The sequence below is a fragment of the Macrobrachium rosenbergii genome, chromosome 48, assembly GCF_040412425.1.
Source record: "Macrobrachium rosenbergii isolate ZJJX-2024 chromosome 48, ASM4041242v1, whole genome shotgun sequence".
NCBI lineage: Eukaryota > Metazoa > Arthropoda > Malacostraca > Decapoda > Palaemonidae > Macrobrachium > Macrobrachium rosenbergii.
The window spans coordinates 52,741,595-52,769,547 of NC_089788.1; the positions used below are offsets into that span (position 1 = coordinate 52,741,595).

General features: G+C 36.7%; 2 protein-coding genes and 1 pseudogene across 2 annotated transcripts; all 3 read left to right on the plus strand.

Moving 5' to 3' along the window:
- Positions 1 to 6,278: 6,278 nt before the first annotated feature.
- On the plus strand, positions 6,279 to 9,658 carry LOC136831382 (digestive cysteine proteinase 2-like). The gene is made up of 6 exons (XM_067091748.1): positions 6,279 to 6,438; positions 7,051 to 7,203; positions 7,545 to 7,724; positions 8,180 to 8,365; positions 8,536 to 8,701; positions 9,342 to 9,658. Exons 1-6 carry the CDS (start codon positions 6,370 to 6,372, stop codon positions 9,545 to 9,547), a joined length of 960 nt encoding a protein of 319 aa, XP_066947849.1. The 5' UTR covers positions 6,279 to 6,369; the 3' UTR covers positions 9,548 to 9,658.
- Positions 9,659 to 15,062: 5,404 nt separating this feature from the next.
- On the plus strand, positions 15,063 to 18,462 carry LOC136831381 (digestive cysteine proteinase 2-like). Its single transcript, XM_067091747.1, has 6 exons — positions 15,063 to 15,222; positions 15,835 to 15,987; positions 16,332 to 16,511; positions 16,963 to 17,148; positions 17,349 to 17,514; positions 18,146 to 18,462. Exons 1-6 carry the CDS (start codon positions 15,154 to 15,156, stop codon positions 18,349 to 18,351), a joined length of 960 nt encoding a protein of 319 aa, XP_066947848.1. The 5' UTR covers positions 15,063 to 15,153; the 3' UTR covers positions 18,352 to 18,462.
- Positions 18,463 to 23,814: 5,352 nt separating this feature from the next.
- LOC136831390 (digestive cysteine proteinase 2-like) lies at positions 23,815 to 27,223 on the plus strand (annotated as a pseudogene).
- Positions 27,224 to 27,953: the final 730 nt, after the last annotated feature.

Consider the following 27,953-nt stretch of genomic DNA (forward strand, 5'->3'; position numbering starts at 1 on the left):
TTCCAGAAATCCCTCTGAATCGCTGGCAAAAGTTAGCCCTGGACGGCAACTTCCCCCTCCGACCCAAATGAGAATTAGCTTGATTTTCGCCCCCTTTGAAGTCATTCAAGGGAAAAAGGCACGTTGCTATTGCGAAATTAAGGCTACTGCATTTGGCTGTAATGAGATAAGCCCTGCCCCCGCTCTAAGAGGGAATTATAGAGGAAATAATCAAAGAAATTATAATTTTATTCCGCTGCTCGACTTGGCGACGTGAATGCTTCCCACTCAAGTGATTTTCTGTCTATTCACGACGGAGAGCTCGCGCGCGCGCCACGGGAACGACGGGGGAAAAACGACGGGAAAAAATAGCCAGGCAGAAATACTCATTAGCATTGAATCGAGCGGTTGAAAAGACCTATACAGAACGTTATTTGATAAACATCATTCGTTTATGAATACTAATTGAAGGGTCTGAATTCTTATCCTTGCTGAGGAGTTTTTCGAAAGATTCGCACATCTGGGCAAAAGAATCACAGACGGTCTTTTTGCTGCGATTGAACTCCACGAAAACATTCCCGCTCGAGTCGGAGCAGCAAAAACACTCCTGAAAAGGGAAATGGGAAAACACGTCCCAGTTACAACAGAAGATCGGAAAACACTTCCTCTGTTACAACATACCTTTCCGGATTGTACGCTCTTCTTCTTAACCTATTTGTTCTTTCGACAGAACCATATAAGTGCATATATATATATATATATATATATATATATATATATATATATATATATATATATATATATATATATATATATATATATATATGAATGAATTTTTATCACATCGCCGTGATTCATGTACAAGCATTAAGCTACAAACGTCCTTTAATATCCAATTCACTGGGAATAATATATTTTCATATATGTTACCCGAAGGGGAATTTTTTTTTAGTTGATAATAAGTTCGTCGTCTCGTGGGCTCGAACCACGGAAGACAAGAACTCAGGACTACAGTGACGCGAATTTTAACCACACGGCCAACAAGTGAGTTATAAGTTGATACCGACTCTCACCTGTAAATCCCCGTCGAACTCAGGTATTTGTACTTAGAATCGATATCAACCCACCTCTGCCATGCTAACCATGTAGTGCGTTTGTCGCACGCAGCCATATTATGAATGAATTTTTATCACATCACCGTGATTCATATACAAGCATTAAGCTACTAACGTCCTTTAATATCCAATTTACTCTACCTCGGGAATAATATATTTTCATATATGTTAATTGAAGGGGAATTTTTTTTTTAGTTGATAATAAGTTCGTTGTCTCGTGGGCTCGAACCACGGAAGACAAGAACTCAGGACTACAGTGACGCGAATTTTAACAACACGGCCAACAAGTGAGGTGTAAGTTGATACCGACTCTCACCTACAAATCCCCGTCGAACTCAGGTATTTGTACTTAGAATCGGTATCAACCCACCTCTGCCACTGTAGTCCTGAGTTTTTGTCTTTCGTGGTTCGAGCCCACAAGACGACGAACTTATTATCAACTAAAAAAAAATTCCTCTTCCGGTAGCATATATGAGAATATATTATTCCCGAGGTAGAGTGAATTGGATATTAAAGGATGTTTGTTGCTTAATTCTTGTATATGAATCACGGTGATGTGATAAAAATTCATTCATAATATGGCTGCATGCGACAAATGCACTACATGGTTAGCATGGCAGAGGTGGGTTGATATCGATTCTAAGCACAAATACATGAGTTCGATGGGGATTTGTAGGTGAGAGTCGGTATCAACTTATACCTCACTTGTTGGCCGTGTGGTTAAAATTCGCGTCACTGTAGTCCTGAGTTCTTGTCTTCCGTGGTTCGAGCCCACGAGACGACGAACTTATTAACAACTAAAAAAAATTCCCCTTCGGGTAACATATATGAAAATATATTATTTCCGAGCAGAGTGAATTGGATATTAAAGGATGTTTGTAGCTTAATGCTTGTATATGAATCACGGTGATGTGATAAAAATTGATTCATAATATGGCTGCGTGCGACAAACGCACTACATGGTTAGCATGGCAGAGGTGGGTTGATATCTATTCTAAATACAAATACCTGAGTTCGACGGGGATTTGTAGGTGAGAGTCAGTATCAACTTATAACTCACTTGTTGGCCGTGTGGTTAAAATTCGCGTCACTGTAGTCCTGAGTTCTTGTCTTCCGTGGTTCGAGCCCACGAGACGCCGAACTTATTATCAACTAAAAAAAAATTCCCCTTCAATTAACATATATGAAAATATATTATTCCCGAGGTAGAGTAAATTGGATATTAAAGGACGTTAGTAGCTTAATGCTTGTATATGAATCACGGTGATGTGATAAAAATTCATTCAACATCGGCAGCTCTGGGTGTCTGAGGGAAGCGAGCGAACACCTGGCCAACTCTCCTCTCCAGCCTGTTCAGACCAGTCATCTGGGCTACGAACTCCTCTGTGGTCTATTGATGCACGAGAGAAATAATTAGGCATGTTACAATTCGTGAGGAAGGACTGTCTTCCAAAAATTCGTAAAACTTAAAATGACTGATATTTTTATTATAAATGTGTATAACACATAAAATATACAAAACAAAATCAGATATGACTGTATGACTAAGCGAGTGAATATCTCTTCATGAAAAGACTGTCGGCCTGAACTGTTATAAACGTTATATATCGTAACCTATCGTAATAAACAGCAAACTGATAAAATGTTTATATATTACCTTACTGACCAAATATTGTCTATATGGAAACAGTTTATCCAAATGTCTCTTCTAAAAATTCCATACCCTTCACTTACCAAGTCTCCAAATCTGTTCATGGCGACGGTGAAACTGGTTTCGCCCTTTCGGAAGAGTTCATTGTGTTCCTCGACGAATTTCAGGTTGTTCTCGAAAATGGTCTTCCTGTAGAGCTCCTCCTTGGCGTTGGAGTAAGCTTTTCCATGGGTCAACTGGAAAGAGCGATTTGGGGGAAACATCACTTAAAGTTTTTCTTTAACATCTGAGAAAATCATATTTTACACAAAGTGACAGAAAATATTCTCGAGTGTTAATAGCATATCGTTAATCTACCTTATATTAGTACTGATATTAGAAATGTTAGTATGAAAGTACGCATATGCAGCAAATGACACAAGTTTGGCAAAAAATGATGTTAACATATTTTAAGACTAGATATTTGGCCATTTTTCTTACAATAATACAACAGTATTCCTTTGGAAGTATTTCTCTGTATCAGATTCCCTTTCTCATTTAATGATATATTAATATAGGCCATTAGAGAGAGAGAGAGAGAGACAGACAGACAGACAGACAGAGAGAATGTTTAAGAGGCAAACCGAAAGCGATCGAAGGAAAAAATTTGCGAGTGAAATAGTCGATGGAAGGGAAATTGTATTATGGGACAGGCAGTAATTGCAGGAGGGAGAGAGCAAAAGAAAAGCAAAATGAGGCCACAGAAAGGCGAGAAGGGAAAAGGGAGAGATATCACCAGCGAAAAACTCCTTCATCATAATTGCGGTTCGACATATCATCGTCCTGAACTGGAAACGTAAAATGGAATTAAATATATAAAATAGAGTTAAATGTAGAAACTGATATATTATACGTGAACACATATACACAACCACAAGCATGCATATCTATCTATCTATTTATATATATACATATATATATACATATATATATATATATATATATATATATATATATATATATATATATATATATATATATATATATATATATATATATATATATATATATATACACATACATAAGAGCCTTGATGGTTCGGTCGGTAGAGCAGTAGACTCGGACTTCATAAGAAGTCTGTGTCATGGTTCAAATTCGCTGCCGACCGCCAGAGGGGCGGACACTTTGCTATCCGTGTGGACACCCCGGGATTATGTATGTAATCAATGGATAGGTTTGCTGAAAGCAAATGGGTGTTACAGACTAATACACACAAAAACAAAGCCATTCCTACATCTTCTAAAAACATAACAGACGCCTCACATGTCTCGAACTGTTGGCCTAACCGCTCACGTCTCCTCGCTGCTGGGAGAAAGGGAGCTGGGGATTTGGCAAGATACATATACATATGTACTGCCGGGGTCTAAGCGATGTCAGGCAGGGCAGCCGATCGAGGGTACGGCCTACACCAACGCCAAATCAAAGGCCTTCAAAAGAAGGCATCGTACTTACCCCATACGAAAAATGGGAAAGAGCATGTTAAACGAAGAAGACATATATACACATGCATACAAACACACTCACACATATATTACTAATTAAGCTAACTAATTGCTGGCCTTTGGAAACGTGTGTCTGGTGCAGGTGGCCTTTATGTTGACGTTGGTGTTTTCAGCAGTTAGATACAGTGGGTATCTGACGCACTCATTCGTGCCTTCCGAGCATGAGCAAGATGCATGGAGGAAACGTGATAGATTAATGGAAACTTTGTGTTATCTGTGGGTGCAGAAGGCGGGGTCCTTTGAACAGTGAACCGGATGGTGACGTCACGCTTCAAGGGAGGGGTTATTAAGTAAATGTGTGCATACTTGCGCTCTCTAATGTGTATATTATAGAGGAACCATAGAATGGGCAGTCACTTTGATTTGCGGCTGGTGTGATCGCTCTTTTGAGCTATGTTTGTGAATAAGACAGCCACCTGGAGGGACGGTTTCCCGGTGGCCATAGAATGTGAGTAAGATAACTCATTAACGCTTGTACCTTTTCCAGACATTATGTGGAATACCCATTTTACGTTGCAGTGAAACCCCCCTGTTCTGCATTATGCATTTTTCCGCTTCAAGTGTCTGTTTCCTATGCACCATTTCAGGTTTTTAATGCAAGTTATGTTTTTCTTAACAGGAATTCTAGTTGAGTCTTGTGAAGACGTATATATTGGAAGTGTTTTTTTTTTAATATACTATATGACATTTATTATGGTCGAGAGTATTCATGACTAATCATGACCTTTTTATTTTATTTGGTGACCGAGGTGTTAGTCACTAATATTGGTTGGTCTAGAATCATTAATTCGATTGATTGAGAGTTTGAGTTTCCTCTAGCTATGACTTCCATTTCTGTGGGGTGTAGAGACCACAATTCATGACCGTAGCTTTTGCTGAAATGATTTCGTTAATTTTTGTATCTCGGTGTTTTAATCCAGTAAGCCTTTGTTTGATAGACAGAGAGAGTGAGGAGTTGACGAAAGAAAGAATGTGCTGACCCAATGCTGGCCATGGCTACCGGAGAATCTTAGATATATAAGATGGTATGATATTATTTTTAAGACAGATGTAGAAGGAGGTAATGACCCTGTCTGATATTTTTTTTATTGCATAATACACACACACACACACACGTATATATATATATATATATATATATATATATATATATATATATATATATATATATATATATATATATATATGTATATATATTATTATATATATATATATATATATATATATATATATATATATATATATATATATATATATATATATATATCAATCAATTAATAAATAGGCAGCCATAGATATATCTTGTTATAGGGAGCTATATTAATCATCTATAAATATAAGATTGTAAGGGAAACTATATGTACTTCCCCACCATTCACACTGTTATCAACATTTTTGTAGCCAAAGTATGAGAAGTCATCCAGGTGCCTTTGCATTGGAAGACTGCAAGGGTCATCTTGGGCTGACGTCCATCTTGAGTCCCTTGGTATAAATAGGAGACTGACACAGCGTCTGGTCTACTCCCGACAAGGTAAGTCTTCGGAAACTTTAAAGTGTGGCTCTGCTTGCCAAGTCTGTGTCCGTTAATGGATAGTACGAATACTGACTCTAGTGATTCTAAAACTATTATAGATTTTTCATTATCTTGTTCAGAGTTGTTGAGTTTGACTGCGAAGTTATTGTTTATGGTGAACATTTTCATCCCATGTCTTTATGTTAACGTTTTTCTTTGATGCTTCCTTTCAAAAGCAATCTGGACAAGGTTTGCACCTCTAACCTGCCATGATCAATATTCAGATTACACTGATGTCCAGTTACCTGTAATTTTCATATATTTATTAGATGTTCTAAAGTTTGCAGTTAAAAGCTAAACGCTTCTAGAGAAGAAAAGTGCTCTTTATGAATGATAGTGTTTTATTGAGGTGACAGTAAATATCCACTGCCGATATCATTGTTACCTACGGTAGTTGCGGAGCAACGTGAGCAGCCAATCATGCCTAGCTGTAATGATATCGGCTGCGGATATTTACCGTCAGCTAAAAGAACATAGGTTATAACTTTGTTGTTTACATTCATTTAACAGATGAAATTCGTGCTCTTCCTCTGTGGTCTGGCCATCGCTGCCGGAAGCGAATCATGGGACAACTTCAAGGTTTGTATTTTTATACTTTTATGTTGACGAAGTCTGCTAACTTCTTCATTCAGTGATCGTTTCATTTTTATTAAATGACCTTTGATTAGTGCGACTGCATTAGATGAGAAAGCTGGATACAACTTCAGTTCTTTGGGAGTTTAACAATAATAAGAAGTAGATTTTGTTTTCATTTTCAAGTGCATATTTGGTGCATTAGGAAAACCTAGGTTCTAATTTCTCTTGATAAAGTCCTCATCTACACATTCACTGTATATGTAAATTAGTAGTCACTACAAGAGATCATATTCATAAACTTCCAAAGGAATGTTAAAAAAATACCCAGTTCAGGAGCAAATTTAGTAATTCAGCACTTAGTTTTATATTCAGATTTTTGATACAGTATTCTCTTAGAAGATGCCAAAATATTTGTAGCTTTTGCAAACCCTTGTGTCATTTGCTGCATATGCGTACTTTCATACTAACATTTCTAATATCAATACTAATATGAAGTAGATTAACAATTTATAATTAGCGATCGGGAATCTTTCCAGAACTTTATGTAAAATATGGTATTTCTCAAAAGTTTAAGAAAAACTGTAAGTAATGTTTCCCCCAAATCTCTCTTTCCAGTTGACCCATGGAAAAGCTTACTCCAACGCCAAGGAGGAGCTCTACAGGAAGACCATTTTCGAGAACAACCTGAAATTCGTCGAGGAACACAATGAACTCTTCCGAAAGGGCGAAACCAGTTTCACCGTCGCCATGAACAGATTTGGAGACTTGGTACGTGAAGGGTATGGAATTTTTAGAGACATTTGGATAAACTGTTTCCATATAGACAATATTTGGTCAGTAAGGTAATATATAAACATTTTATCAGTTTGCTGTTTATTACGATAGGTTACGATATATAACGTTTATAACAGTTCAGGCCGACAGTCTTTTCATGAAGAGATATTCACTCGCTTAGTCATACAGTCATATCTGATTTTGTTTTGTATATTTTATGTGTTATACACATTTATAATAAAAATATCAGTCATTTTAAGTTTTACGAATTTTTGGAAGACAGTCCTTCCTCACGAATTGTAACATGCCTAATTATTTCTCTCGTGCATCAATAGACCACAGAGGAGTTCGTAGCCCAGATGACTGGTCTGAACAGGCTGGAGAGGAGAGTTGGCCAGGTGTTCGCTCGCTTCCCTCAGACCCCCAGAGCTGCCGATGTTGACTGGAGAGACCAGGGAGCTGTCACTCCTGTCAAGGATCAGGGACAGTGCGGATCCTGCTGGTCATTCTCTACCGTAAGTTTGTTTACCAAGTAAATAGCTGTGATTGTCTGCAGTACTCTTTCTTTGTAGTTATTTTCGCTTAAGATTAATTCATAATTGCAGCCAGTAATATTTATATACATATATATGGGATAGTTATTTCACCACAAATAAATGTGAACAACTTATTAGGAAAAATGGATATTAGTAAGGAAAATATCAACATGCAACAGACATAATCACTGCTTGAATGAAGCTGGTGTCTAGAAATAGACCAACCTGTATATACAGGTTATGCAATCATTCCTTAAGGAGACTAACTTCTTTAACATACCTCTAAAACTGAACATACTCTAATTTTCAAGTGATAGTATCCAGTAAAGTCATATTAGGTAAGAGAAAAGGAATAGTTAAGACAAAGAGTATCTTGCTTAAATAGAAAAGAGCATCCTTTTCTACAGACTTCATGAATGCAAATGTACCAACAGACTGGAGCTCTTGAAAGCGCAACCTTCCTGAAGACTGGAACCTTGCCACTCCTGTCTGAGCAGCAGCTGGTTGATTGCTCAACAGAAAATAGCGGTTGCAACGGAGGCGTTGTGCAGTGGGCCTATGACTACCTCAAGTCCTGCGGAGGAAGCCAAAGTGAGGCTTCATACCCTTATGAGGCTATTGTGAGTCCCTCTCTATGTTTTTCATGATTACTGAATCATAATATTGACATTCATGTCTCACAATTTAAATATAAACATACCTGATGTTAGCTAGTTTTATGTGCATTAGAGTGAGAAGTAAAATAAATTTTCAATTGACGCTGTATAAATCGCATTGCATCACATCTCAGGACAACACCTGCCGCTTCGATTCGCAAAGTGTTATTGCCACCGTCAGTGGCTACATAGACATCCCCTTCGCCGATGAGAAGACCCAGGCTGCTGCTGTCCACGACGCAGGTCCCGTCAGTGTCTGCGTTGATGCCGGCCACTTGTCCTTCCAGTTGTACAGCTCAGGTGGGTCTTGTTTCCAAAATTTCCCCCATCTCTCTCTTTGTTTCCAGTCAAAGAGGATCAAATCCTGAACGAATAAAGTAAACGTTCATTACTTTTAATAAGGTTTAGCTGAAGTAAAGAACGAAGTAAATATGAAAAATCTATACCTACGGTACTGTATCATGGCTTATTCATTTCCTGTGTAGTATTATTGCAAATGGTGTTTCTTTTGACTGTTTATAATTAATATCAGTGTGAAATGACCGTCACTTCCACTTGCAACTTGGTAAATAATGACAATTCATCTATTTGTTTATTGCGACTGTTTTGCATTATGTAGTTTTCCATGCTTGTATTTTCTTGTTAGTCATACTTGTTCCTAAGAGCCGTCCATTAGAAGACATCCTTTGCTTTTAGGCATATCAGAATTGTGTTAAGTTGTTTGTTTTTTATACTATTGAGTTAATGAATAATTGTATTAATAAACTGCATTTTTTTGGTCAACAAATTTTAGCTCTGATAAAATATGTAAGCATAATGGTTTGTTTACGAACAATTTAGAAGAAGATTAATTATCAAAGCCGATGAGAGAAGAGAAATTACAGAAAATAAAAATTTTTTAGATTTAACTTTAAATTTGTTTTTTTTTTTTTGTCTGCAGGTGTCTACTATGAAGCGAACTGTGACCCTCTGGGCATCAACCACGCCGTGTTGGCCGTTGGCTACGGAACTGAGGGAGGCGACGACTACTGGATCATCAAGAACTCCTGGGGTACCGGCTGGGGTGATGCTGGATACATGAAGCTCACCAGGAACAAGAGCAACCACTGCGGTGTTGCCACCCAGTCTTGCTACCCAACCGTCTAAGGATCCTACGACGCCCGTCTCTGTTTCATTTTCACGGAACAACGACTTGTACATCATGAATAAGAAATAGCACTTCTGCTGTAAATGAATAGGAATAAAATACTATGCAGTCCTGTTTGTTTACATTAATTAGAAATATTCCAGATTATTTGATGGTTTGTCGCAAATACACTGATTAGGCCTTTCTTCAGAGCCATATTTCCCTCATGGATTGCCAAAGATATAGTTTCCTGCTTCAACAGAGGGACTTAAAAAGTTAAGGGTATCGGCAACAAATTTGTTTTTTTTCCGTGAGTGAAGACAAATGAGAAATAATTTGAAAACAGAAGAGGATCATCAGAAGGAATATAACGAGATTAAGGAAATGGTGTATCTTTGTTCTGAACACTTCGTGAGTGAACTGATCTATACTGCTTTTTTTAATTGCGGTCAGAGGAAGAGTGCTTTATTTCTTGGGTAAAAAAAAAAAGAGAGACTTCGCTTTCGTATTTCAGTTTCATTTGGCAACCCTTTGTTTACAATAAGGATAATACTTGATAAATAAATGAATAATTTCCATGTGACCTCATATAGATCTAGGGATTTATATTAATGAAGGATGAGATGAATTTAAAGGCAAACTACATGACGTTTAATGATGCATACAAGTGAAAATCAAAGTTATCACAAATCACTAACAGTGTTGCAGAAGGCTCTCGAATAGAAATATGAAGCCACTGGAATATATATATATTATAATATATATATATATATATATATATATTATATATATATATATATATATATATTATGTGTGTGTGTGTGTGTGTGTGTAATGTATGCATTTCCTAATATTGAGGCAACACTATCCAAGAAGGTATTAAATTACAATGGAGACAACACACCCATAAATGTTACTCACTTTTGCAAAATCAGTCACTCTTTCATATGTGTATTCCAATATTAGTTTCTCATCATAACAACTTTTAATATCTTTGAATAACACGTCGCAGCCTTTCACCATTCATAACAATCATTTTTTAGGTTTAAGTATGTTACGTACAGACTTTTCACTTAGTCTCAAAACTCACAAAGTTTTTCCATAAAAAACACTTGACCCAGAGGCCCTTCCCCTTCTCTAATCCTACACTGCTCTTTACTATCAGTTCTTCTATCATAGTTCTTACTTTCACAGTCAAAATCTTAGCATGCATTTTCCCTGGTATACTGTCATGTTATGCTACAATAAATCTTCCAGAACACCCCTGTCACTACTACCCTTGTACAGAGGACCAGTTATTCCTCTCACCTATTCCTCTGGAACCTTTCCTTTATCTAAACATACTTATTCACACTTGACAGCATCCTTCTCATTTTTGTCGCTGATGATCGAATCATCTCATAGTACCTTTCCATTTTCCTACTTTTAAGCTTACCTCTTCCTATTACCAATAGTCAGGTTAAAATGAAAAGCAATAAAAGAAGTTAACATAAGTAGAAAAATGGATTGATCGTCTAGTCACGAGGAAAGAATGGAGGAAAATAAGCTGGTGAAGTGTCTACGTATCTTAGGTGCTGGTAGGGAGGAGGAAAGGAAGGTCTAGAGAGTGCTGGGTAGATGGATTTACTTTAATGAAAGGCCTTATAAGGCTTATGAGATGGCGGATACTGTGGAAGTTTTCACGTTTTCCGCACAGCAGTCTATTGATGCAGGAGAGAAATGATTAGGGATATTACAGTTCGTGAGGAAGGATTGTCTTCCAAAAGTCACTAAGCTTTGAAATGACTGATATTTTGATTATAAATGTGTATAACACATAAAATATACAAACACAATCAGATATGAAAAGACTGTCGGCCTGAACTGTTATAAACGTTATATATCATAACCTATTGTAATAAACAGCAGAGTGATAAAATGTTTGTGTATTACCTGACTGACCAAATATTGTCTATATGAAAACAGTTTCTCCCAAAAATCTCCTCTAAAAATTCCATGCCCTTCACTTACCAAGTCTCCAAATCTGTTCATGGCGACGGTGAAGGTAGTTTCGCCCTTACGGAAGAGTTCATAGTATTCCTCGAAGAATTTCAGGTTGTTCTCGAAAATGGTCTTCCTGTAGAGCTCCTCCTTGGCGTTGGAGTAAGCTTTTCTATGGGTCAACTGGAAAGAGCGATTTGGGGGAAACATCACTTAAAGTTTTTCTTTAACATCTGAGAAAATCATATTTTGAACAAAGTGACAGAAAATATTCTCAAGTGTTAATTGCATATCGTTAATCTACCTTATATTAGTACTGATATTAGAAATGTTAGTATGAAAGTACGCATATGCAGCAAATGACACAAGGATTGGCAAAAAATGATGTTAACATATTTTAAGACTAGATATTTGGCCATTTTTCTTACAATAATACAACAGTATTCCTTTGGAAGTATTTCCCTGTATCAGATTCCCTTTCTCATTTAATGATATATTAATATAGGCCATTAGAGAGAGAGAGAGAGAGAGAGAGAGAGAGAGAGAGACAGACAGACAGACAGAGAGAATGTTTAAGAGGCAAACCGAAAGCGATCGAAGGAAAATATTTGCGAGTGAAATAGTCGATGGAAGGGAAATTGTATTATGGGACAGGCAGTAATTGCAGGAGGGAGAGAGCAAAAGAAAAGCAAAATGAGGCCACAGAAAGGCGAGAAGGGAAAAGGGAGAGATATCACCAGCGAAAAACTCCTTCATCATAATTGCGGTTAGACATATCATCGTCCTGAACTGGAAACGTAAAATAGAATTAAATATATAAAATAGAGTTAAATATAGAAACTGATATATTATACGTGAACACATATACACAACCACAAGCATGCATATCTATCTATCTATTTATATATATATATATATATATATATATATATATATATATATATATATATATATATATATATATATATATATATATATATATATATATATATATATATATATATATATATATACATATATACACATACATAAGAGCCTTGATGGTTCGGTCGGTAGAGCAGTAGACTCGGACTTCATCAGAAGTCTGTGTCGCGGGTTCAAATCCGCTGCCGACCGGCCAGAGGGGCGGACACTTTGCTATCCGTGTGGACACCCCGGGATTATGTATGTAATCAATGGATAGGTTTGCTGAAAGCAAATGGGTATTACAGACTAATACACACAAAAACAAAGCCATTCCTACATCTTCTAAAAACATAACAGACGCCTCACGTCTCGAACTGTTGGCCTAACCGCTCACGTCTCCTCGCTGCTGGGAGAAAGGGAGCTGGGGATTTGGCAAGATACATATACATATGTACTGCCGGGGTCTAAGCGATGTCAGGCAGGGCAGCCGATCGAGGGTACGGCCTACACCAACGCCAAATCACAGGCCTTCAAAAGAAGGCATCGTACTTACCCCATACAAAAAATGGGAAAGAGCATGTTAAACGAAGAAGACATATATACACATGCATACAAACACACTCACACATATATTACTAATTAAGCTAACTAATTGCTGGCCTTTGGAAACGTGTGTCTGGTGCAGGTGGCCTTTATGTTGACGTTGGTGTTTTCAGCAGTTAGATACAGTGGGTATCTGACGCACTCATTCGTGCCTTCCGAGCATGAGCAAGATGCATGGAGGAAACGTGATAGATTGATGGAAACTTTGTGTTATCTGTGGGTGCAGAAGGCGGGGTCCTTTGAACAGTGAACCGGATGGTGACGTCACGCTTCAAGGGAGGGGTTATTAAGTAAATGTGTGCATACTTGCGCTCTCTAATGTGTATATTATAGAGGAACCATAGAATGGGCAGTCACTTTGATTTGCGGCTGGTGTGATCGCTCTTTTGAGCTATGTTTGTGAATAAGACAGCCACCTGGAGGGACGGTTTCCCGGTGGCCATAGAATGTGAGTAAGATAACTCATTAACACTTGTACCTTTTCCAGACATTATGTGGAATACCCATTTTACGTTGCAGTGAAACCCCCCTGTTCTCCATTATGCATTTTTCCGCTTCAAGTGTCTGTTTTCTATGCACCATTTCAGGTTTTTAATGCAAGTTATGTTTTTCTTAACAGGAATTCTAGTTGAGTCTTGTGAAGACGTATATATTGGAAGTGGTTTTTTTTAATATACTATATGACATTTATTATGGTCGAGAGTATTCATGAATAATCATGACCTTTTTATTTTATTTGGTGATCGAGGTGTTAGTCACTAATATTGGTTGGTCTAGAATCATTAATTCGATTGATTGAGAGTTTGAGTTTCCTCCTCCAGCTATGACTTCCATTTCTGTGGGGTGGAGAGACCACATTTCATGACCGTAGCTTTTACTGAAATGATTTCGTTAATTTTTGTATCTATAGGTGTTTTTAATCCAGTAAGCCTTTGTTTGATAGACAGAGAGAGTGAGGAGTTGACGAAAGAAAGAATGTGCTGACCCAATGCTGGCCATGGCTACTGGAGAATCTTAGATATATAAGATGGTATGATATTATTTTTAAGACAGATGTAGAAGGAGGTAATGATTTCCCTATTTTTGATCGGTGTTTTTTTTTATTGCATAATAGACACACACACACACGAATGAAAGAATGTGCTGACCCAATATATATATACTGGAGAATCTTAGATATATAAGATGGTATGATATTGTTTTTGAGACAGATGTAGAATATATATATATATATATTTTTATTATTATATATATATATATACATACATATATATATATATATATATATATATATATATATATATATATATATATATATATATATCAATCAATTAATAAATAGGCAGCCATAGATATATCTTGTTATAGGAGATATATTAATCATCTATAAATATAAGATTGTAAGGGAAACTATATGTACTTCCCCACCATTCACACTGTTATCAACATTTTTGTAGCCAAAGCATGAGAAGTCATCCAGGTGCCTTTGCATTGGAAGACTGCAAGGGTCATCTTGAGCTGACGTCCATCTTGAGTCCCTTGGTATAAATAGGAGACTGACACAGCGTCTGGTCTACTCCCGACAAGGTAAGTCTTCGGAAACTTTAAAGTGTGGCTCTGCTTGCCAAGTCTGTGTCCGTTAATGCATAGTACGAATACTGACTCTAGTGATTCTAAAACTATTATAGATTTTTCATTATCTTGTTCAGAGTTGTTGAGTTTGACTGCGAAGTTATTGTTTATGGTGAACATTTTCATCCCATGTCTTTATGTTAACGTTTTTCTTTGATGCTTCCTTTCAAAAGCAATCTGGACAAGGTTTGCACCTCTAACCTGCCATGATCAATATTCAGATTACACTGATGTCCAGTTACCTGTAATTGTCATATATTTTTTAGATGTTCTAAAGTTTACAGCTAAAAGCTAAACGCTGCTAAAGAAGAAAAGTGCTCTTATGAATGATATTGTTTTATTGAGGTGACAGTAATATCCACTGCCGATATCATTGTTACCTACGGTAGTTGCGGAGCAACGTGAGCAGCCAATCATGCCTAGCTGTAATGATATCGGCTTAGGATATTTACCGTCAGCTAAAAGAACATAGGTTATAACTTTGTTGTTTACATTCATTTAACAGATGAAATTCGTGCTCTTCCTCTGTGGTCTGGCCATCGCTGCCGGAAGCGAATCATGGGACAACTTCAAGGTTTGTATTTTTATACTTTTATGTTGACGAAGTCTGCTAACTTCTTCATTCAGTGATCGTTTCATTTTTATTAAATGACCTTTGATTAGTGCGACTGCATTAGATGAGAAAGCTGGATACAACTTCAGTTCTTTGGGAGTTTAACAATAATAAGAAGTAGATTTTGTTTTCATTTTCGAGTGCATATTTGGTGCATTAGGAAAACCTAGGTTCTAATTTCTCTTGATAAAGTCCTCATCTACACATTCACTGTATATGTAAATTAGTAGTCACTACAAGAGATCATATTCATAAACTTCCAAAGGAATGTTAAAAAAATACCCAGTTCAGGAGCAAATTTAGTAATTCAGCACTTAGTTTTATATTCAGATTTTTGATACAGTATTCTCTTAGAAGATGCCAAAATATTTGTAGCTTTTGCAAACCCTTGTGTCATTTGCTGCATATGCGTACTTTCATACTAACATTTCTAATATCAATACTAATATAAAGTAGATTAAAAATTTATAATTAACGATCGAGAATCTTTTTTAGAACTTTATGTAAAATATGTTTTTCTCAAATGTTAAAGAAAAACTGTAAGTAATGTTTCCCCCAAATCTCTCTTTCCAGTTGACCCATGGAAAAGCTTACTCCAACGCCAAGGAGGAGCTCTACAGGAAGACCATTTTCGAGAACAACCTGAAATTCGTCGAGGAACACAATGAACTCTTCCGAAAGGGCGAAACCAGTTTCACCGTCGCCATGAACAGATTTGGAGACTTGGTAAGTGAAGGGTATGGAATTTTTAGAAGAGACATTTGGATAAACTGTTTCCATATAGACAATATTTGGTCAGTAAGGTAATAAATAAACAATTTATCAGTTTGCTGTTTATTACGATAGGTTACGATATATAACGTTTATAACAGTTCAGGCCGACAGTCTTTTCATGAAGAGATATTCACTCGCTTAGTCATACAGTCATATCTGATTTTGTTTTGTATATTTTATGTGTTATACACATTTATAATAAAAATATCAGTCATTTTAAGTTTTACGAATTTTTGGAAGACAGTCCTTCCTCACGAATTGTAACATGCCTAATTATTTCTCTCGTGCATCAATAGACCACAGAGGAGTTCGTAGCCCAGATGACTGGTCTGAACAGGCTGGAGAGGAGAGTTGGCCAGGTGTTCGCTCGCTTCCCTCAGACCCCCAGAGCTGCCGATGTTGACTGGAGAGACCAGGGAGCTGTCACTCCTGTCAAGGATCAGGGACAGTGCGGATCCTGCTGGTCATTCTCTACCGTAAGTTTGTTTACCAAGTAAATAGCTGTGATTGTCTGCAGTACTCTTTCTTTGTAGTTATTTTCGCTTAAGATTAATTCATAATTGCAGCCAGTAATATTTATATACATATATATGGGATAGTTATTTCACCAAAAATAAATGTGAACAACTTATTAGGAAAAATGGATATTATTAAGGAAAATATCAACATGCAACATAATCACTGCTTGAATGAAGCTGGTGTCTAGAAATAGACCAACCTGTATATATAGGTTATGCAATCATTCCTTAAGGAGACTAACTTCTTTAACATACCTCTAAAACTGAACATACTCTAATTTTCAAGTGATAGTATACAGTAAAGTCATATTAGGTAAGAGAAAAGGAATAGTTAAGACAAAGAGTATCTTGCTTAAATAGAAAAGAGCATCCTTTTCTACAGACTTCATGAATGCAAATGTACCAACAGACTGGAGCTCTTGAAAGCGCAACCTTCCTGAAGACTGGAACCTTGCCACTCCTGTCTGAGCAGCAGCTGGTTGATTGCTCAACAGAAAATAGCGGTTGCAACGGAGGCGTTGTGCAGTGGGCCTATGACTACCTCAAGTCCTGCGGAGGAAGCCAAAGTGAGGCTTCATACCCTTATGAGGCTATTGTGAGTCCCTCTCTATGTTTTTTTTCATGATTACTGAATCATAATATTGACATTCATGACAATTTAAATATAAACATACCTGATGTTAGCTAGTTTTATGTGCATTCAGAAATGTTTTGTATGCAAAGCACAAAATTAGAGTGAGAAGTAAAATAAATTTTCAATTGACGCTGTATAAATCGCATTGCATCACATCTCAGGACAACACCTGCCGCTTCGATTCGCAAAGTGTTATTGCCACCGTCAGTGGCTACATAGACATCCCCTTCGCCGATGAGAAGACCCAGGCTGCTGCTGTCCACGACGCAGGTCCCGTCAGTGTCTGCGTTGATGCCGGCCACTTGTCCTTCCAGTTGTACAGCTCAGGTGGGTCTTGTTTCCAAAATTTCCCCATCTCTCTCTTTGTTTCCAGTCAAAGAGGATCAAATCCTGAACGAATAAAGTAAACGTTCATTACTTTTAACAAGGTTTAGCTGAAGTAAAGAACGAAGTAAATATGAAAATCTATACCTACGGTACTGTATCATGGCTTATTCATTTCCTGTGTAGTATTATTGCAAATGGTGTTTCTTTTGACTGTTTATAATTAATATCAGTGTGAAATGACCGTCACTTCCACTTTCAACTTGGTAAATAATGACAATTCATCTATTTGTTTATTGCGACTGTTTTGCATTATGTAGTTTTCCATGCTTGTATTTTCTTGTTAGTCATACTTGTTCCTAAGAGCTGTGCATTAGAAGGCATCCTCTGCTTTTAGGCATATCAGAATTGTGTTAAGTTGTTTGTTTTTATACTATTGAGTTAATGAATAATTGTATTAATAAACTGCATTTTTTGGTCAACAAATTTTAGCTCTGATAAAATATGTAAGCATAATGGTTTGTTTACGAACAATTTAGAAGAAGATTAATTATCAAAGCCGATGAGAGAAGAGAAATTACAGAAAATAAAAATTTTTAGATTTAACTTTAAATTTGGCTTTTTTTGTCTGCAGGAGTCTACTATGAAGCAAACTGCGACCCTCTGGGCATCAACCACGCCGTGTTGGCTGTTGGCTACGGAACTGAGGGAGGCGACGACTACTGGATCATCAAGAACTCCTGGGGTACCGGCTGGGGTGATGCTGGATACATGAAGCTCACCAGGAACAAGAGCAACCACTGCGGTGTTGCCACCCAGTCTTGCTACCCAACCGTCTAAGGATCCTACGACGCCCGTCTCTGTTTCATTTTCACGGAACAACGACTTGGACATCATGAATAAGAAATAGCACTTCTGCTGTAAATGAATAGGAATAAAATACTATGCAGTCCTGTTTGTTTACATTAATTAGAAATATTCCAGATTATTTGATTGTTTGTCGCAAATCCACTGATTAGGCCTTTCTTCAGAGCTATATTTCCCTCATGGATTGCCAAAGATATAGTTTCCTGCTTCAACAGAGGGACTTAAAAAGTTAAGGGTATCGGCAACAAATTTGTTTTTTTTCCGTGAGTGAAGACAAATGAGAAATAATTTGAAAACAGAAGAGGATCATCAGAAGGAATATAACGAGATTAAGGAAATGGTGTATCTTTGTTCTGAACACTTCGTGAGTGAACTGATCTATACTGCTTTTTTTAATTGCGGTCAGAGGAAGAGTGCTTTATTTCTTGGGTAAAAAAAAAAAAGAGAGACTTCGCTTTCGTATTTCAGTTTCATTTGGCAACCCTTTGTTTACAATAAGGATAATATTGGATGAATAAATGAATAATTTCCATGTGACCTCATATAGATCTAGGAATTTATATTAATGAAGGATGAGATAAATTTAAAGGCAAACTACATGACGTTTAATGATGCATACAAGTGAAAATCAAAGTTATCACAAATCACTAACAGTGTTGCAGAAGGCGAAATATGAAGCCACTGGAAGTATTTAATATGGGACTCTCGAATAGATTATATATATATATATATATATATATATATATATATATATATATATATATATATATATATATATATATGATATATATATATATATATATATATATATATATATATATATATATATATATATATATATATATATATATATATATATATATTATGTGTGTGTGTGTGTGTGTGTAATGTATGCATTTCCTAATATTGAGGCAACACTATCCAAGAAGGTATTAAATTACAATGGAGACAACACACCCATAAATGTTACTCACTTTTGCAAAATCAGTCACTCTTTCATCTGTGTATTCCAATATTAGTTTCTCATCATAACAACTTTTAATATCTTTGAATAACACGTCGCAGCCTTTCACCATTCATAACAATATTTTTTAGGTTTAAGTACGTTACGTACAGACTTTTCACTTAGTCTCAAAACTCACAAAGTTTTTCCATAAAAAACACTTGACCCAGAGGCCCTTCCCCTTCTCTAATCCTACACTGCTCTTTACTATCAGTTCTTCTATCATAGTTCTTACTTTCACAGTCAAAATCTTAGCATGCATTTTCCCTGGTATACTGTCATGTTATGCTACAATAAATCTTCCAGAACACCCCTGTCACTACTACCCTTGTACAGAGGACCAGTTATTCCTCTCACCTATTCCTCTGGAACCTGTCATTTATCTAAACACTTATTCACACTTGACAGCATCCTTCTCATTTTTGTCGCTGTACCACAGCAACTCTCTTATGGTCGAATCATCTCATAGTACCTTTCCATTTTCCTACTTTTAAGCTTACCTCTTCCTATTACCAATAGTCAGGTTAAAATGAAAAGCAATAAAAGAAGTTAACATAAGTAGAAAAATGGATTGATCGTCTAGTCACGAGGAAAGAATGGAGGAAAATAAGCTGGTGAAGTGTCTACGTATCTTAGGTGCTGGTAGGGAGGAGGAAAGGAAGGTCTAGAGAGTGCTGGGTAGATGGATTTACTTTAATGAATGGCCTTATAAGGCTTATGAGATGGCGGATACTGTGGAAGTTTTCACGTTTTCCGCACAGCAGTCTATTGATGCAGGAGAGAAATGATTAGGGATATTACAGTTCGTGAGGAAGGATTGTCTTCCAAAAAGTCACTAAGCTTGAAATGACTGATATTTTGATTATAAATGTGTATAACACATAAAATATACAAACACAATCAGATATGAAAAGACTGTCGGCCTGAACTGTTATAAACGTTATATATCATAACCTATCGTAATAAACAGCAGAGTGATAAAATGTTTGTGTATTACCTGACTGACCAAATATTGTCTATATGAAAACAGTTTCTCCCAAAAATCTCCTCTAAAAATTCCATGCCCTTCACTTACCAAGTCTCCAAATCTGTTCATGGCGACGGTGAAGGTAGTTTCGCCCTTACGGAAGAGTTCATAGCATTCCTCGAAGAATTTCAGGTTGTTCTCGAAAATGGTCTTCCTGTAGAGCTCCTCCTTGGCGTTGGAGTAAGCTTTTCCATGGTCAACTGGAAAGAGCGATTTGGGGGAAACATCACTTAAAGATTTTCTTTAACACCTGAGAAAATCATATTTTACACAAAGTGACAGAAAATATTCTCGAGTGTTAATAGCATATCGTTAATCTACCTTATATTAGTACTGATATTAGAAATGTTAGTATGAAAGTACGCATATGCAGCAAATGACACAAGTTTGGCAAAAAATGATGTTAACATATTTTAAGACTAGATATTTGGCCATTTTTCTTACAATAATACAACAGTATTCCTTTGGAAGTATTTCTCTGTATCAGATTCCCTTTCTCATTTAATGATATATTAATATAGGCCATTAGAGAGAGAGAGAGAGAGAGAGAGACAGACAGACAGACAGAGAGAATGTTTAAGAACCAAACCGAAAGCGATCGAAGGAAAAATTTATGAGTGAAATAGTCGATGGAAGGAAATTGTATTATGGGACAGGCAGTAATTGCAGGAGGGAGAGAGCAAAAGAAAAGCAAAATGAGGCCACAGAGAGGCGAGAAGGGAAAAGGGAGAGATATCACCAGCGAAAAGCTCCTTCATTATAATTGCGGTTAGACATATCATCGTCCTGAACTGGAAACGTAAAATGGAATTAAATATATAAAATAGAGTTAAATATAGAAACTGATATATTATACGTGAACACATATACACAACCACAAGCATGCATATCTATCTATCTATCTATTTATATATATATATATATATATATATATATATATATATATATATATATATATATATATATATATATATATATATATATATATATATATATATATATATATATATACATATATACACATACATAAGAGCCTTGATGGTTCGGTCGGTAGAGCAGCAGACTCGGACTTCATAAGAAGTCTGTGTCGCGGGTTCAAATCCGCTGCCGACCGGCCAGAGGGGCGGACACTTTGCTATCCGTGTGGACACCCCGGGATTATGTATGTAATCAATGGATAGGTTTGCTGAAAGCAAATGGGTGTTACAGACTAATACACACAAAATCGAAGCCACTCCTACATCTTCTAAAAACATAACAGACGCCTCACATGTCTCGAACTGTCGGCCTAAGCGCTCACGTCTCCTCGCTGCTGGGAGAAAGGGAGCTGGGATTTGGCACGATACATATACATATGTACTGCCGGGGTCTAAGCGATGTCAGGCAGGGCAGCCGATCGAGGGTACGGCCTACACCAACACCAAATCACAGGCCTTCAAAAGAAGGCATCGTACTTACCCCATACAAAAAATGGGAAAGAGCATGTTAAACGAAGAAGACATATATACACATGCATACAAACACACTCACACATATATTACTAATTAAGCTAACTAATTGCTGGCCTTTGGAAACGTGTGTCCGGTGCAAGTTGGTGTTTTCAGCAGTTAGATACAGTGGGTATCTGACACACTCATTCGTGCCTTCCGAGCATGAGCAAGATGCATGGAGGAAACGTGATAGATTGATGGAAACTTTGTGTTATCTGTGGGTGCAGAAGGCGGGGTCCTTTGAACAGTGAACCGGATGGTGACGTCACGCTTCAAGGGAGGGGTTATTAAGTAAATGTGTGCATACTTGCGCTCTCTAATGTGTATATTATAAAGGAACCATAGAATGGGCAGTCACTTTGATTTGCGGCTGGTGTGATCGCTCTTTTGAGCTATGTTTGTGAATAAGACAGCCACCTGGAGGGACGGTTTCCCGGTGGCCATAGAATGTGAGTAAGATAACTCATTAACACTTGTACCTTTTCCAGACATTATGTGGAATACCCATTTTACGTTGCAGTGAAACCCCCCTGTTCTCCATTATGCATTTTTCCGCTTCAAGTGTCTGTTTTCTATGCACCATTTCAGGTTTTTAATGTAAGTTATGTTTTTCTTAACAGGAATTCTAGTTGAGCCCTGTGAAGACGTACATATTGGAAGTTGTTTTTTTAATATACTATATGACATTTATTATGGTCGAGAGTATTCATGACTAATCATGACCTTTTTATTTTATTTGGTGACCGAGGTGTTAGTCACTAATATTGGTTGGTCTAGAATCATTAATTCGATTGATTGAGAGTTTGAGTTTCCTCTAGCTATGACTTCCATTTCTGTGGGGTGGAGAGACCACATTTCATGACCGTAGCTTTTGCTGAAATGATTTCGTTAATTTTTGTATCTCGGTGTTTTAATCCAGTAAGCCTTTGTTTGATAGACAGAGAGAGTCAGGAGTTGACGAATGAAAGAATGTGCTGACCCAATGCTGGCCATGGCTACCGGAGAATCTTAGATATATAAGATGGTATGATATTGTTTTTGAGACAGATGTAGAAGGAGGTAATGACCCTATCTGATATTTTTATTATTGCATAATACACACACACACACACACACACACACACATATATATATATATATATATATATATATATATATATATATATATATATATATATATATATATATATATATAATCAATTAATAGATAGGCAGCCATAGATATATCTTGTTATAGGGAGATATATTAATCATCTATAAATATAAGATTGTAAGGGAAACTATATGTACTTCCCCACCATTCACACTGTTATCAACATTTTTGTAGCCAAAGCATGAGAAGTCATCCAGGTGCCTTTGCATTGGAAGACTGCAAGGGTCATCTTGGGCTGACGTCCATCTTGAGTCCCTTGGTATAAATAGGAGACTGATACAGCATCTGGTCTACTCCCGACAAGGTAAGTCTTCGGAAACTTTAAAGTGTGGCTCTGCTTGCCAAGTCTGTGTCCGTTAATGCATAGTACGAATACTGACTCTAGTGATTCTAAAACTATTATAGATTTTTCATTATCTTGTTCAGAGTTGTTGAGTTTGACTGCGAAGTTATTGTTTATGGTGAACATTTTCATCACATGTCTTTATGTTAACGTTTTTCTTTGATGCTTCCTTTCAAAAGCAATCTGGACAAGGTTTGCACCTCTAACCTGCCATGATAAATATTCAGATTACACTGATGTCCAGTTACCTGTAATTGTCATATATTTTTTTGATGTTTTAAAGTTTACAGCTAAAAGCTAAACGCTGCTAAAGAAGAAAAGTGCTCTTATGAATGATATTGTTTTATTGAGGTGACAGTAATATCCACTGCCGATATCATTGTTACCTACGGTAGTTGCGGAGCAACGTGAGCAGCCAATCATGCCTAGCTGTAATGATATCGGCTTAGGATATTTACCGTCAGCTAAAAGAACATAGGTTATAACTTTGTTGTTTACATTCATTTAACAGATGAAATTCGTGCTCTTCCTCTGTGGTCTGGCCATCGCTGCCGGAAGCGAATCATGGGACAACTTCAAGGTTTGTATTTTTATACTTTTATGTTGACGAAGTCTGCTAACTTCTTCATTCAGTGATCGTTTCATTTTTATTAAATGGCCTTTGATTAGTGCGACTGCATTAGATGAGAAAGCTGGATACAACTTCAGTTCTTCGGGAGTTTATCAATAATAAGAAGTAGATTTTGTTTTCATTTTCGAGTGCATATTTGGTGCATTAGGAAATCCTAGGTTCTAATTTCTCTTGATAAAGTCCTCATCTACACATTCACTGTATATGTAAATTAGTAGTCACTACAAGAGATCATATTCATAAACTTCCAAAGGAATGGTAAAAAAATACCCAGTTCAGCAGCAAATTTAGTAATTCAGCACTTAGTTTTATATTCAGATTTTTGATACAGTATTCTCTTAGAAGATGCCAAAATATTTGTAGCTTTTGCAAACCCTTGTGTCATTTGCTGCATATGCGTACTTTCATACTAACATTTCTAATATCAATACTAATATGAAGTAGATTAACAATTTATAATTAACGATCGAGAATCTTTTCTAGAACTTTATGTAAAATTGTTTTTCTCAAATGTTAAAGAAAAACTGTAAGTAATGTTTCCCCCAAATCTCTCTTTCCAGTTGACCCATGGAAAAGCTTACTCCAACGCCAAGGAGGAGCTCTACAGGAAGACCATTTTCGAGAACAACCTGAAATTCGTCGAGGAACACAATGAACTCTTCCGAAAGGGCGAAACCAGTTTCACCGTCGCCATGAACAGATTTGGAGACTTGGTAAGTGAAGGGTATGGAATTTTTAGAGGAGACATTTGGATAAACTGTTTCCATATAGACAATATTTGGTCAGTAAGGTAATATATAAACATTTTATCAGTTTGCTGTTTATTACGATAGGTTACGATATATAACGTTTATAACAGTTCAGGCCGACAGTCTTTTCATGAAGAGATATTCACTCGCTTAGTCATACAGTCATATCTGATTTTGTTTTGTATATTTTATGTGTTATACACATTTATAATAAAAATATCAGTCATTTTAAGTTTTACGAATTTTTGGAAGACAGTCCTTCCTCACGAATTGTAACATGCCTAATTATTTCTCTCGTGCATCAATAGACCACAGAGGAGTTCGTAGCCCAGATGACTGGTCTGAACAGGCTGGAGAGGAGAGTTGGCCAGGTGTTCGCTCGCTTCCCTCAGACCCCAGAGCTGCCGATGTTGACTGGAGAGACCAGGAGCTGTCACTCCTGTCAAGGATCAGGGACAGTGCGGATCCTGCTGGTCATTCTCTACCGTAAGTTTGTTTACCAAGTAAATAGCTGTGATTGTCTGCAGTACTCTTTCTTTGTAGTTATTTTCGCTTAAGATTAATTCATAATTGCAGCCAGTAATATTTATATACATATATATGGGATAGTTATTTCACCAAAAATATATGTGAACAACTTATTAGGAAAAATGGATATTATTAAGGAAAATATCAACATGCAACAGACATAATCACTGCTTGAATGAAGCTGGTGTCTAGAAATAGACCAACCTGTATATACAGGTTATGCAATCATTCCTTAAGGAGACTAACTTCTTTAACATACCTCTAAAACTGAACATACTCTAATTTTCAAGTGATAGTATCCAGTAAAGTCATATTAGGTAAGAGAAAAGGAATAGTTAAGACAAAGAGTATCTTGCTTAAATAGAAAAGAGCATCCTTTTCTACAGACTTCATGAATGCAAATGTACCAACAGACTGGAGCTCTTGAAAGCGCAACCTTCCTGAAGACTGGAACCTTGCCACTCCTGTCTGAGCAGCAGCTGGTTGATTGCTCAACAGAAAATAGCGGTTGCAACGGAGGCGTTGTGCAGTGGGCCTATGACTACCTCAAGTCCTGCGGAGGAAGCCAAAGTGAGGCTTCATACCCTTATGAGGCTATTGTGAGTCCCTCTCTATGTTTTTTTCATGATTACTGAATCATAATATTGACATTCATGTCTCACAATTTAAATATAAACATACCTGATGTTAGCTAGTTTTATGTGCATTCAGAAATGTTTTGTATGCAAAGCACAAAATTAGAGTGAGAAGTAAAATAAATTTTCAATTGACGCTGTATAAATCGCATTGCATCACATCTCAGGACAACACCTGCCGCTTCGATTCGCAAAGTGTTATTGCCACCGTCAGTGGCTACATAGACATCCCCTTCGCCGATGAGAAGACCCAGGCTGCTGCTGTCCACGACGCAGGTCCCGTCAGTGTCTGCGTTGATGCCGGCCACTTGTCCTTCCAGTTGTACAGCTCAGGTGGGTCTTGTTTCCAAAATTTCCCCCATCTCTCTCTTTGTTTCCAGTCAAAGAGGATCAAATCCTGAACGAATAAAGTAAACATTCATTACTTTTAATAAGGTTTAGCTGAAGTAAAGAACGAAATAAATATGAAAAATCTATACTTACGGTACTGTATCATGGCTTATTCATTTCCTGTGTAGTATTATTGCAAATGGTGTTTCTTTTGACTGTTTATAATCAATATCAGTGTGAAATGACCGTCACTTCCACTTTCAACTTAGTAAATAATGACAATTCATCTATTTGTTTATTGCGACTGTTTTGCATTATGTAGTTTTCCATGCTTGTATTTTCTTGTTAGTCATACTTGTTCCTAAGAGCCGTGCATTAGAAGGCATCCTCTGCTTTTAGGCATATCAGAATTGTGTTAAGTTGTTTGTTTTTTATACTATTGAGTTAATGAATAATTGTATTAATAAACTGCATTTTTTTGGTCAACAAATTTTAGCTCTGATAAAATATGTAAGCATAATGGTTTGTTTACGAACAATTTAGAAGAAGATTAATTATCAAAGCAGATGAGAGAAGAGAAATTACAGAAAATAACAATTTTTTAGATTTAACTTTAAATTTGGTTTTTTTTGTCTGCAGGAGTCTACTATGAAGCAAACTGCGACCCTCTGGGCATCAACCACGCCGTGTTGGCTGTTGGCTACGGAACTGAGGGAGGCGACGACTACTGGATCATCAAGAACTCCTGGGGTACCGGCTGGGGTGATGCTGGATACATGAAGCTCACCAGGAACAAGAGCAACCACTGCGGTGTTGCCACCCAGTCTTGCTACCCAACCGTCTAAGGATCCTACGACGCCCGTCTCTGTTTCATTTTCACGGAACAACGACTTGGACATCATGAATAAGAAATAGCACTTCTGCTGTAAATGAATAGGAATAAAATACTATGCAGTCCTGTTTGTTTAAATTAATTAGAAATATTCCGGATTATTTGATGGTTTGTCGCAAATACACTGATTAGGCCTTTCTTCAGAGTCATATTTCCTTCATGGATTGCCAAAGATATCATAGTTTCTTGCTTCAACAGAGGGACTTAAAAGTTAAGGGTATCGGCAAAGGTTTGTTTTTGCCACGATGAAGGCATATGAGAAATAATTTGAAAAGAAGAGGATTTTCAAACGGAATATAATGAGAATAACGAAATTATCTTTTTTTGTTCTCAACGCCTCATGAATAAACTGATCTTCATTGAAATTTAGTGATCACTTTCAAACGAAACTTTTTTTGTTTCTTGGACTACAAAAAAAACATAAAATTTTCATCTTTCAGTTCCATTCTGCAACCTTTCGTTTACGATAATGATCACATATGAGTGATTTAATAATTTCTTTTTGATCTCCTATTGATCTTTTGGTTTTAATTACTGAAGGATGAACGAGATTTAATGTCAAATTAGAAGGACGTTAAATTTAATTTATCAGAAATCACTATTATTGTTGCAGAAGACGAAATATGCTGCTTTAAATCTTACAAACATCTAAGTCAGCCTTAACCTTATACAAAGGAATAATTCACAACGTAACAATTTTTTACAAAAGTTTTGTTTATTTTATTTTTGTTACTGTTTATTAATCACTTTTCTCTGCTGATTCCAAAAATGTAATTATTTTTTCTGTATCATCG